General features: G+C 35.5%; 1 protein-coding gene across 1 annotated transcript; it reads left to right on the forward strand.

The window, feature by feature from the left end:
- The first annotated feature begins 2,360 nt into the window (after window positions 1-2,360).
- LOC306875027 (uncharacterized protein) lies at window positions 2,361-10,473 on the forward strand. Its single transcript, XM_079425393.1, has 8 exons — window positions 2,361-2,647; window positions 5,353-5,679; window positions 6,345-6,466; window positions 7,774-7,936; window positions 9,146-9,457; window positions 9,664-9,776; window positions 9,883-9,915; window positions 10,029-10,473. Exons 1-7 carry the CDS (start codon window positions 2,602-2,604, stop codon window positions 9,892-9,894), a joined length of 1,095 nt encoding a protein of 364 aa, XP_079281519.1. The 5' UTR covers window positions 2,361-2,601; the 3' UTR covers window positions 9,895-9,915; window positions 10,029-10,473.
- The last annotated feature ends 932 nt before the right edge of the window (window positions 10,474-11,405 follow it).

Consider the following 11,405-nt stretch of genomic DNA (forward strand, 5'->3'; position numbering starts at 1 on the left):
TCAAAATCACTCTCCAGAACATTCTCGTTCACCATTCCTGGCTGGTGGAATAATCTTCCCACCCCTATCCGGAACGCCGGATCCCTGGCAACCTTCAAGCAACAACTGAAAACTCATCTCTTTCGGCAGTACTTGACTTCATCCTAAACTCAAAAAAAAAAAAAAAAAAAAAACTTTCCCTCTATCTTTCTCTCCACCTACTAGCTTGTACTTATTTGAACAATGACTGAGACTTGGTGTTACGAGCACTTCCTCTGTCTGACTGCCTCTTCAAGATGAATCACTTTTTGTATTCCCCAATTGTAAGTCACTTTGGATAAAAGCGTCTGCCAAATGACTAAACGTAAATGTGAAACAGCTCAGACTTACATTTTAGTCTAAGACTAGGCTTAAATCTTGTCTGTGAAACCGGGGGTACAATATCATTTAACCTAATAATTTAAACCCTTAATCCTAAAATTATATATAAAAAAGTATTAGCTAATCTCTAAACTAAGTCCATAAATACATTTATTACTCACCAATCAGAGCTATAAAACATAAACAGAACAAAACGAGCCATTTTCTTGAGCCGTTCAGTGGATGATCCGTTAATGTATGAAAAAAGAACAAAAAAACACACTACATGAAACACTACAGAATCGCGTTGTTTTATGATCTTAAATACGGTGTGTAGACAACTTGCGGTGAGGCAAGGAGATAAAAACTCAAGACAATCAGAGAAAAAAAGAGAAAAAAAACTCAAGTGTGCAACAACTGAGGTTGCGGTTTAGTTGAAGTAGCCTACGTCAGCTTCGTATCTTGCTCTATATCTCTAGCCACCATAAAACAGTTCGGCTACCGAGTTTATATTGCTTCCACAGAAACAAGCTTTGTTTCCTAGATATATTTAATAGTGATTTTAACGAGTAGAGATCCCTGACCACAGCTAGCAGTAGCCTATAAGTAGCCTATCTTCATGGACAAACTAAGTGCATGAATTTAGTTTGTTTAAAATCAAATCTGACTGTTTATGCATTCACTGCTTTGTTTCAATGTAGGCTATCTATTGTGTGTACAGTCTTTGGCCATTACCCATACATCAGCTGCACACATGGGTCAATGTCCTGAAAAGTCACCTTCACCTTGTAATACCTGTGTCATATCTGTGTCATTATACAAATTTATGTCCTCATTTGTCACAAAAACACGTGCGCACACACACACACACACACAATTCTGTGAGTGAACTTTATTTGATCAGTTTGAGATCCAGACCACATCCTGCACAACTGTTTGACAGTATCTGTCTCAGCAGATGCAAAGTGAAACTTAATGTTCTTTCATTTTAAAATGCTACTCATGTACTTATTTTTATGTATTTGTTTGTTTGTTTGTTTATTTATTGATTCATTCATTCATTCGAACAGACAGTACCATAAACAACAAACCATGTCACAGACAAATTTGGCCAGGATATATATTAGTACTGTCATGACATTTTTAAACATTTTATTACATTCTGCCGATTATCCTATTTTAATACCTAAATAAAACATCTCTCAAAAGTTGCAGTTTGATCTGGTTTTGTTTTCATAGTAATCACACAATATTTTCATGTTTTAGCCTACTACTTACAGAAATATTTTTAAAACCTTTTTTTTTTTTAAACCTTTTTGGTTCCGATATTATTACTATTATTTTAGTTTAGCATTGTATCATTACACTGAATGTTTGTACTGGATTATAGTGACACTTTTATTGCACATTTTATTTTCACATTAAAGGGATAGTTCACCCAAAAATGAAAATGACCCCTAAAATTTACACCTAGGCATGAGGCTGAGTAAATCACGGGGTATCCCTTTAACATAGCCTACCTCTTCTGTGGGCATGGGTGGGTAATCCAATATATAAAGGAACTTTCTATATTAAACAAATAATAGAAGAAATAAACGCATTTACTGCTCAGTGAATACATGTGAATTGTTTTAGTCTTCACTTCATATGTCCATTTGTTGTGTCTCATTTTTGTCAATTCTTAGCAGTTTAGTAGATTTTGTTTTGTGTGTGTGTGAAATTTCAACAAAACTTTCGACATCTATTGTGCTACTGACTAAGAATAGGCTATGCAGAAGAGCGCAAACCTCGAATAAACAAACGTTTTACAATATGATCAGATCTCTAGGCAAGGTTAGGTTTGAACACATTTTTAGTTTTTTTATTTATAAAATTGTTTTTTTTTTTTTTTTGTTTTTTGTTGTTGTTGTTGTTGAGTGGAATCTTTGAGATATAGGCTAATCCATGCTGCATACTCTGGTACAGTAGGTGGCGGTATGCACCTGATAAATCATGATTGCAATCCGCCATAAAACCAATAAGAAGAACAAGAAGAAGAAATGTTAGGTTTGGAACACTTTCAAACTGTGTGACGTTTTTTTTTAGAGTCTATGGACGTGACATGCCTGCTTTCTCAAGAAACCACGTGACTTGACAGGTTTGCTAGGAGTCCATTACACTGAAGCACCTTAATGTTGGTGCTACCCGCCATAAAATCGAAGAATTACCCTTACCCTGAATCAGTGCTGTTGTAGTTTAGACCCGGTCGGAAGCGAGATCAATATGAGGACGAATACTTTCTTTTTGGGGGTTTTATTACTCGTGAACGGTGAGTAATACTACTTTTTATTAATATAACATTTTCTTTTTTATATATAAATCTGAAACATCTTATTTTTTTACATCTACAGTTTTTTAATCAAGCATGAATAATTTTTCTATAAATATAAGTTATGATAAATCACATTGCGACTTTGTAAGGGGATTTTGAGGGTTAGTGCATGTGTGTGTTTAGTAGTGAACAGTAGAGGGCGCTGACGGCCTGCGATATTCTACTATTCTACATGAAAACTGACTGCAACACGAACGCATGCAGTTAAAAACAGAACAGAAATAAACTTTCTCAGTCAGTCTCTCTATTGGACTTTAGTTTCATGTAGACTGTCGCTCTCATTCAGGGTGCGGCTAGGTCTAATAAAATTCTTACCTATTTGCCATAAATCATCAAGCTCATGCTTATAGCCATTGTTGCAAACTGTCTTTGTAACATAAAGCCAATTTATAGGGTGGGTTTTACTTGCTTTTGCAAGTTTTACCCTACTTGTTCAGAATAGTTAGGCCTCCCCAAATCCCCAATGTTTATTCAAAAAGTATTATACATTAAAACATCAGATAAAATGTATGCAGATATGAGTCAGTCATGAAATACTACTTTTTCTATACCTCAGAATAGATAACTGAAAAAAATATATTTAAGTGTAAGACTGGATTTTTTAATAAATAAGCTTTCAAGCTGTCTAAATGAATATTACACATTTTTGTTATTGTATGTATATATGTATACAGCAGCCACATACATTTTATGATTTGCATGCTACTACAAGCCACAAGCTTAATTTTCAAGAGACACAATGCAACAAATCTGTTTACTTGCATTATCCACATTGGGAAAAACTGATTTAATTGTACAAGCTTGCAAAACTGTAAGAAACTACTGTATATTTCATAAATACATCAGACTGCTGCCAACAATGGTGTATTAAGAGACTGAAATCATGCTCAGCAAAGAGTATTTCAGAGGGGGTTACGTGCTTTAAAAATGATTAAACACATAATGTTTCAAATCATATCTTTTTAAATCTAAATTACAGCAGAGCCTCTGCACAGAAGTAGGGATGCAGGCTAAATTCTGGATTATCTCTTTCATAAACAAATATACAGATCTCTTTTGTTGGCTTTGTTATGGTGATTAGTGTTGCTTTTGATTATGAGACACAAAATATAATTTAGCATTGCACAAGAGCATGTAGCATTATGGGAGAATGAAGTAAGTTTAGGGACTGACCTTACATGAGCTCATAATATCCCATCTGAACTATACATCATTGTGAAAGAAAAGGGTCACTTTAGAGAAATGCTCAAACTCATATAACTACATTGTCACAATACTGGGAAAAATGTACCAATACTTTTGGGGCAGTCGTGGCCTAATGGATAGAGAGTTGGACTTATAACTCGAAAGTCATGGGTTCGAGTCTCGGGTCTGGTAGGGATTGTAGGTGGGGGGGAGTGAATAATCAACACTCTCTCCACCCTCAATACTATGACTGAGGTGAGCAAGGCACCAAACCCCAAACTGCTCCCCGGGCGCTGCTCCGGGTGTGTGTTCACTACTGTGTGTACACATGGATGAGTTAAATGCAGAGCACAAATTCTGAGTATGGGTCACCATGCTCCCTTTCCCCCAATACAGCTGTAAACAAACAATATATTGCCTGAGAATTTGCTGTCATTAATATACTGTATTTAGAGCACAAATATTACAATATTGTGTATGTTTACAATATTATATATAATTTATATTATAAAAATCTGAAATATATGCATGTGTGCACACATATTGTAAATATAAATATACACAGCACACATACATATATTATGTAAACAAAAATTTTAATTTTGGATGTGATTAATCACGATTAATTGTTTGACAGCACTAATGTGTATGTATATAGTCAAGGACAAAAATATCGGCACCCTTGGTAAATATGAACAAAGAAGGCTGTGAAAATTAATCTGCATCGTTAATCCTTTTGATCTTTTATTTAAAAAATTCATAAAAATCTAACCTTTCATTGGATTTAGTGTTGAACTAAAACTATTTAAAATGGGGTAATATCATTATGAATTAAATGTTTTTCTCAAATACACATTGGACACAATTATTGGCACCCCTAGAAATTCTTAAGAGTAAAATATCTCTGAAGTATATTCTCATTCATGAAATATACTGCTGTATTTTTGATGTTGTGGGCCTATATTTCTGCTGGAGGTCCTTGTTAGAAATCTTGTAGGGCCATGTTTGGATCTTCCAACCATACAATAATCCAAAAACAAACCTTAAAAACAACACAAAAATGGGTAACTGAGCACAAAACCTAGCTTCTGCTATGGCCACTCAAGTCCTCTGACCTGAGCCCTGTAGAAAATGAGTGAGGTGAAATGAAGAGAAGAAGCACCAACATGGAGCTGGGAATCTGAAGGATCTGGAGTGATTCTGGATGAAGGGATGGTCTTTGGCATTATAGAAGAAAATGTAGAGCTGTTAAACTGGCAAATGGAGGTTTCAAAAAGTATTGAATAAAAGGGTGCCATTAATTGTGGCCAATGTGTATTAGAGAAAAACATTTATTTCATAAAGATATTTTGATAATGATATTTACCAAGGGTGCCGATATTTTTGACCATGACTGTGTATGTATATATGTACTGTTTCTGTATATATATGTATAACTGTTTCTGTTTGTTCTTCAGGTGTGTTTGGTGTTGATGCAGATGTAGTATCAGTATCAGTGATGGTGGGAGATTCTGTCACTCTACATACTGATATTACTGACGTACCGAAGGATACTAAGATAATATGGAAGTTTGGTGATGAAATCATAGCTAGAATGAATGAAGCAGATGGAAATCCCTCTACATATGATGGTCCCGGTGCGATATTCAAAGACAGACTGAAGCTGGACAAACAGACTGGATCTCTGACCATCACAAACATCGGAACTGAACACATTGGACATTATAGTGTAGACATCAAGAGCACAGATGCAAAATTGAAGACATTCCAAGTTACTGTCCATGGTGAGTAACTCATGTCAGTCACCTGTGGACAGTTTTTAGATGATGTGGAATGAATACAAGCTTTAAAATTATGGGTTAAGCTATTATTATTAGATTTGTTATTTTTATGTCAACTTTAAAAGAAAAAAAACAAAACACAGATGTTGATGACTAAATCAGATCTCTCAAAATGATACAAAATTAATGTTGTGTTGAATTACAGTTTGTTCAATTGTTTAATTTCTTTCTTATTGTATTTATTTAATCTTTTTCTTTAGCCACATGCTTTTAGGTGAGATTTGTTCAAAAGGCTTTTTTTTTGTTGCAAATTAACAATCAGATGTGAGGCTATATTGACATCCATTTGAAAGGTAGATTGGAGATTTTAAAGGTAGATTAGTTAGATTTAAGTGTGACACTAGAAATACATTCAAAATAATACAAATTTATTTCTACATCCTTTACACAACATCATTCCAAAGCAACTTCAGTTGTTTAGAAAATTGAGTCTGAAATGCATTTAAAGTTTCAATGTATTCTTAAAACTTCACTGGAGGAAAGTCTATTAAACTTTTCAGTCTCAGGTTTTAGACTCCTCTTTCAAAGTGTGATTGTGTGGAAATGACAGAAAGCTCAATCTTTGTTTTAAACTTCTGTTTGTTCTTCTCATGTGTTTGTTGAGACAGATGTTGTGGAGTCAGTGTCAGTGATGGAGGGAGATTCTGTCACTCTACACACTGGTGTTAAAGTACAGAGAGAGAATCAGATACTGTGGGAGTTTGGAGATCAAGTCATCCCTATTGCTCACTTAACCTTTTAACTGTCGCCACCACTAGTTGAGCTCAAACACAAACATGACCTACACAAACTAAAACAGTCACAGTTCATGAAGCCTCTGGACTACAGACAGAAATATGGGCTCTTTAGAAAGCTGCTTTTTCTCAGTTTCATGCTCAAGGATCAAAATTAAATACCTTACTGTATAAAAACGGTAAGAGAAGCTTAACTCTTTTGTAAAGTATTGCTCTATTAATTTAGAATAAGAGATATTTAGGAATAAATATATGAAATTGTGCCAGAGCAGTTTACAAAAGCGGTGACATTAAAGCCACAAGCCTGCAGAAGATATACCTGAAATTTGAAGGGGCACCACTAAAAATTAGATTCCTTCTTAATTTAAGTAAACCAAGAATGTGAGGACGAAACACAATGCATCACTATTTACAACTGAACACAATTGCTGAAGCAGCAATTTATTAACACACAAAGTAATGGTACACATTTACACCTGTTCATACAGCATTGTGTATCCACCAATATACTTTTCCCTCCTATCTTTGGCTGGTTATTAAAGTTATAGTTGAGCAGGGGATGTTGGTCTTCTATATGTGCGTTATCATATGATTGCGGTGGAAAAATGAATTCAACATGGGCATATTAGACATGTAGCAATGTGTTGGTACAGCACACTACCGTGTGTAGCTTTCTCAGCTATATGGTGAAGATTATAGGTTGTGCAGATTTGGGTGACATAACAGTCAGCTCTTAGAATGTTCGGAGTGATTGTCCAATCAGCGCTGTGGCAAAAAACGCTGAGGGGCAGGTTATTCTTTACGTAGGACTTTAGAAAACATAGGCCTAATATATCACTGTACTACTTTCACAATTTGAAAGTTTACTAGAATTTACTAGAAAATTGATGAGGATTATAATTCTGTCTCAAGCTGTGTTACACAAACGAAGCAGAATTTATTGATATTCCTCTTAATCCAGCACTTTTGGACTAAAAAGTCCTAATTTATTTTATTCTCTATATTATTACAGTTAAAACTGGGCAGATGTTTGTATAATTTAAACTATCTGTCATCTTTACTGGACAGAAACTATTCAGAACTCCCCGTTTCGATGTTGCGTGTTTTGTTGAGAACTCGTGCTATGAATTAAAATGATGTCACGTCTATGACTTTACAATTATAAATAACGACGCTCAAGCCTTTAAACTTTAAATTGATGTATTATTTGTAAATATTAATTGCAATTTTGATGGTAAAATCATGTAGTAAAAGTAAACTAACAAACATTGGAACCGGCCATGGTCTCAAGCAAGTTAATGGATTAAACCGCCCTAATGATGCAAGATGGAGAAACATTCATCTGAACAATCAGACCCGAGACCTCATCATCAGCAACATCCGAAGCGATCAGTCTGGAGTTTATAAAGTGGAGATCAACACCATCAGCATGGTCTTGCACAGAAAATTCCGTATTGCTGTTGGTGGTGAGTAGAATCTATAAATTCTATCATATTTTGAAATCATAAACATCTTAAAGATATGTTTTTAAAACGTCTATATAACATCTGACAGGATGAGGTCTGTCGTCTTTGAGAAATATAGCAGATGATTCAGGTGTCCATTGCCATGATAGCTTATGCTATGAGCTGTCATAAACTTTGGGTTTGACAGATAACATTTGTGTTGTGAACCTATCTATCTAAACAGGCTAGATCTGTTTGAATTTGCAACGTACTTCCAGAGAAAGTCCTCGGGGTGTATTACCACACCTGAGTGGATTTGATTGAAAAGCCATCTCAAACAAAACTCTGAATATATTTTAAAGCTGTGAAGACACTAACCTTGCAAATCCTGTGATCATTTCCTTCACAACAGCACTTGTTATATCAGCCCTGTACTTTGTAAAAACAACTTTGTTTCCAGACAAATAAACCACCTGCCTCCCCCTTAAACCCAGCAAATCATATTAGAGCTTTCTCAATCAAGGAAGTGCTTTCAAAATTGTGTGTGCAATGTGCATCAGATGGTTAATCCATGGACGTGCAGTCTGAGGCTGAGACTTTATTACAGCCAATGGCAATAATCAAATTTAATTATCGTAAAGGAACAAACGTAATGTCCGCACACTGAATTGACTGCTCCATAAAAAAATATTTTATTGCAACGTTTCGGCCATCAGGTCTTCATCGGGCACAGATAACCACTAATCAAATTTAAACCAGTGCACTCACATCTGTCAGACTGTGTCTCGTGTTTCCCCGCCTCTCGTGTCCCTATTTGGCCTTCCTGTTCCTGTCCTCATTCCCTGTAATCATTAGTTCATTAGTCCCGAGCTCTGTGTTTAATTACTGTTTCTGTTAATACCTGTTTCTGTTCTTCCTCGTTGGTTTCCCAGTGTTCTTAAGCCCTGTGTCTCCCATGTCCTGTATTGTTCGTCTTTCCCCAAGCTCCTCGTCCCGTGTGTTGAATTTGAATAAACCTTGTGATTGGAAATCTACATGTCTCCTCGCTCCTTGCCCCAGTGCAGCGTGACAACATAAAATAGTCACATTATTATTTTTTTTAGTTTATTTTAAAATTTCAGTTGGTCAAATTCTAAAATTGTGTGCCATTATCCATATCAAAATTAATGTAGCCAATGACCACTCGAAACAAACATGCTCATTTTGTTTGTGCATTTCTTCCTGTGACAGGTGGTGTGAAGGCACTATTAGTGATGGAGACAGATCATGTCAATCTACATACTGGTGTTATTGACATAGGGAAATATGACCTGATACTATGGAAGACTGAAGGTAATGTTGTGGCTGAAATTAATAAAGAGATCAATCTGTTTGGACCTCGTGACGACAATGATTTGAGATTCAGTGGCAGACTACATCTTCATCGTGAGACTGGAGATCTCACCATCAGTGACTCCAAAACCACTGACTCTGGCGATTATCATCTACACATGAGTAACAGCGCATATACCTTACAGAGGACCGTCAGAGTTACTGTCAAGAGTGAGTTGATCAAATCTTTCAGTATCAATATCTTTGTACATAAGACATTTTATGCAGAAATTCTGATTATGAATGCGTTGTAATGGAAAAATAAATGCCTTGGTTAACTTTGATATATTGGTATATTTTTACAGTGCTGATGTTTCCACTGGTTGTTATAGATCAGACACATTCTCATTAATGACTGTCTCTCTTTATCATTACAGCTTCACCTCCGTCAGGTGCTCCATCAGGGATATGGGGTGCTGGTGTTGGTCTGGTGGTTTGGGCTGTAACTGTGCTTTTTGCTGCAAGATTAGTAGACAACCAAGGCAAATTTGTAAGTATTACTTTCAAATCATAGAGTTCAAAATGAAATTATTTAGTGTTTAAAAGAAATGAAAAAGTCGAGTTTTTTAATGTTTTTTTCTGTTGTATAATTACAGTTGCAAGGATAACAGATGATTGATCTCCCTATTGTAAGTGTAGTGAAGAACATAAGTGCAGGGCAACTTATTATTATTAAAACTATGTATTCATTACCATTTTATTGTTTTTTTTTACTATGATCCTTTCTGTGTTTTTCTAACAGGTTCAGTGAATATAAAGTGAATCACTCTCAGGATCAGCATGAAACCTGAAGAAAAACAACCGTTCATAATCATTGTAGCAATATAAACTAGCGCTTTGCATTACATACTAATCAGTGTTTAATTTGTTTGTTTTATGCATATATTTTGACATATCAATTTTTTTGTCTCATGCTTGACTACTTGAACAAAAGGGGAAATTGTAAACACCATAGTCTGAAATGTTGAAATTACAAAACCATGCATGACTTTTTCCAGTTAAATATAAAATAAATCAACGTATGCCAGAATCTTTCACTTGTAAACCAGCAGGGTTTGGCTGCTTGTAATTGGTGTTTTAGTGTAATCTTCAGGGATTTTGGGATGTCATTCATGTAAAAGTTTATGTTCATCCGGTGCATATACAGATCTATGTACAAATACACAATAAAGCCAATCAAACTTGATAAAACTGAGACTATTTTATGGTGCCAGAGTGAATAGTGTGGATGGATTGTAAGTCACCGAAATATCCCAAGGCATAAAGAAAGATCAGGCAAGCTGTTAACTTGTCTTATTAATGGGAGTGGCTCATTTGCTCTTTTACTTACCTTTAAAAACTAAATATGTTATTCGCTGACACTATCTCATCTGTCTCAACACCAAAAAAATTAATAAATAAAACAAATTCTGATAATAACATCACAAAACAAGGTAGTTAAAAATCACAACAAAAACAACACCGAAAATAAATGCAGATGATAAGTAAAGAAGATAAAGGTACAATTGAACTGCATGTTTAATTGATGCCAGAATGCATGCTGGGAGCTTATTACTATATTACGATAAAGAACATGCACAATATTATTATTGCACTTCAAAATGCAGTGAATAATTATTTATTACAAATTATTCTGATTATTTGAATGCATTTTCAGAATACTTTTCCCACACAACACTGCTGTATGCTGCGTCAAAGGCACATGCGCGCTCACATGTAGGCCTAAACAAGCCCAAGACGGAAGGACGATGACCCAGCATACGGTGTTGAACCATGTAAAGGACCTTCTCTGGTCACTGCTTTTTTTGTCAGTACTGCCGATTCTCCGTTTTCAGTTTAGTTTGAATTCTTTGCATGATATAAAACATTGAAATGTGCATCTTGCCGCAGACTGTCTTACCTGACTACTCGATTACTGGAGATAAACTGCCTTTCACCTTGAGCACACCTCAAGACCCAGTTGGTTGAAAAAAACCCTGGCTGTTGGCCCAAAGGAAGCCCCCAGAAGTGACAATGTAAACGCTACTGGCCCTGGCGCGCACTAGCATGCTCACTGTTGGCCTGACAAAACTCATCTGAGAAGTGCATGGCAGAATGAGTGAAGAAGACAAATTTAATA

This window comes from Barbus barbus (genome assembly GCF_936440315.1).
Source record: "Barbus barbus genome assembly, chromosome: 9".
Lineage (NCBI taxonomy): Eukaryota > Metazoa > Chordata > Actinopteri > Cypriniformes > Cyprinidae > Barbus > Barbus barbus.

Bases quoted from the DNA above. Each gene is read 5' to 3' on its own strand.
- LOC306875027 (XM_079425393.1), top strand. From the start codon at position 2,602: ATGAGGACGAATACTTTCTTTTTGGGGGTTTTATTACTCGTGAACG. The intron at 2,648-5,352 runs GTGAGTAATACT...TTTGTTCTTCAG, and splicing joins GGTTTTATTACTCGTGAACG to GTGTGTTTGGTGTTGATGCA. The intron at 9,458-9,663 runs GTGAGTTGATCA...TTATCATTACAG, and splicing joins CGTCAGAGTTACTGTCAAGA to CTTCACCTCCGTCAGGTGCT.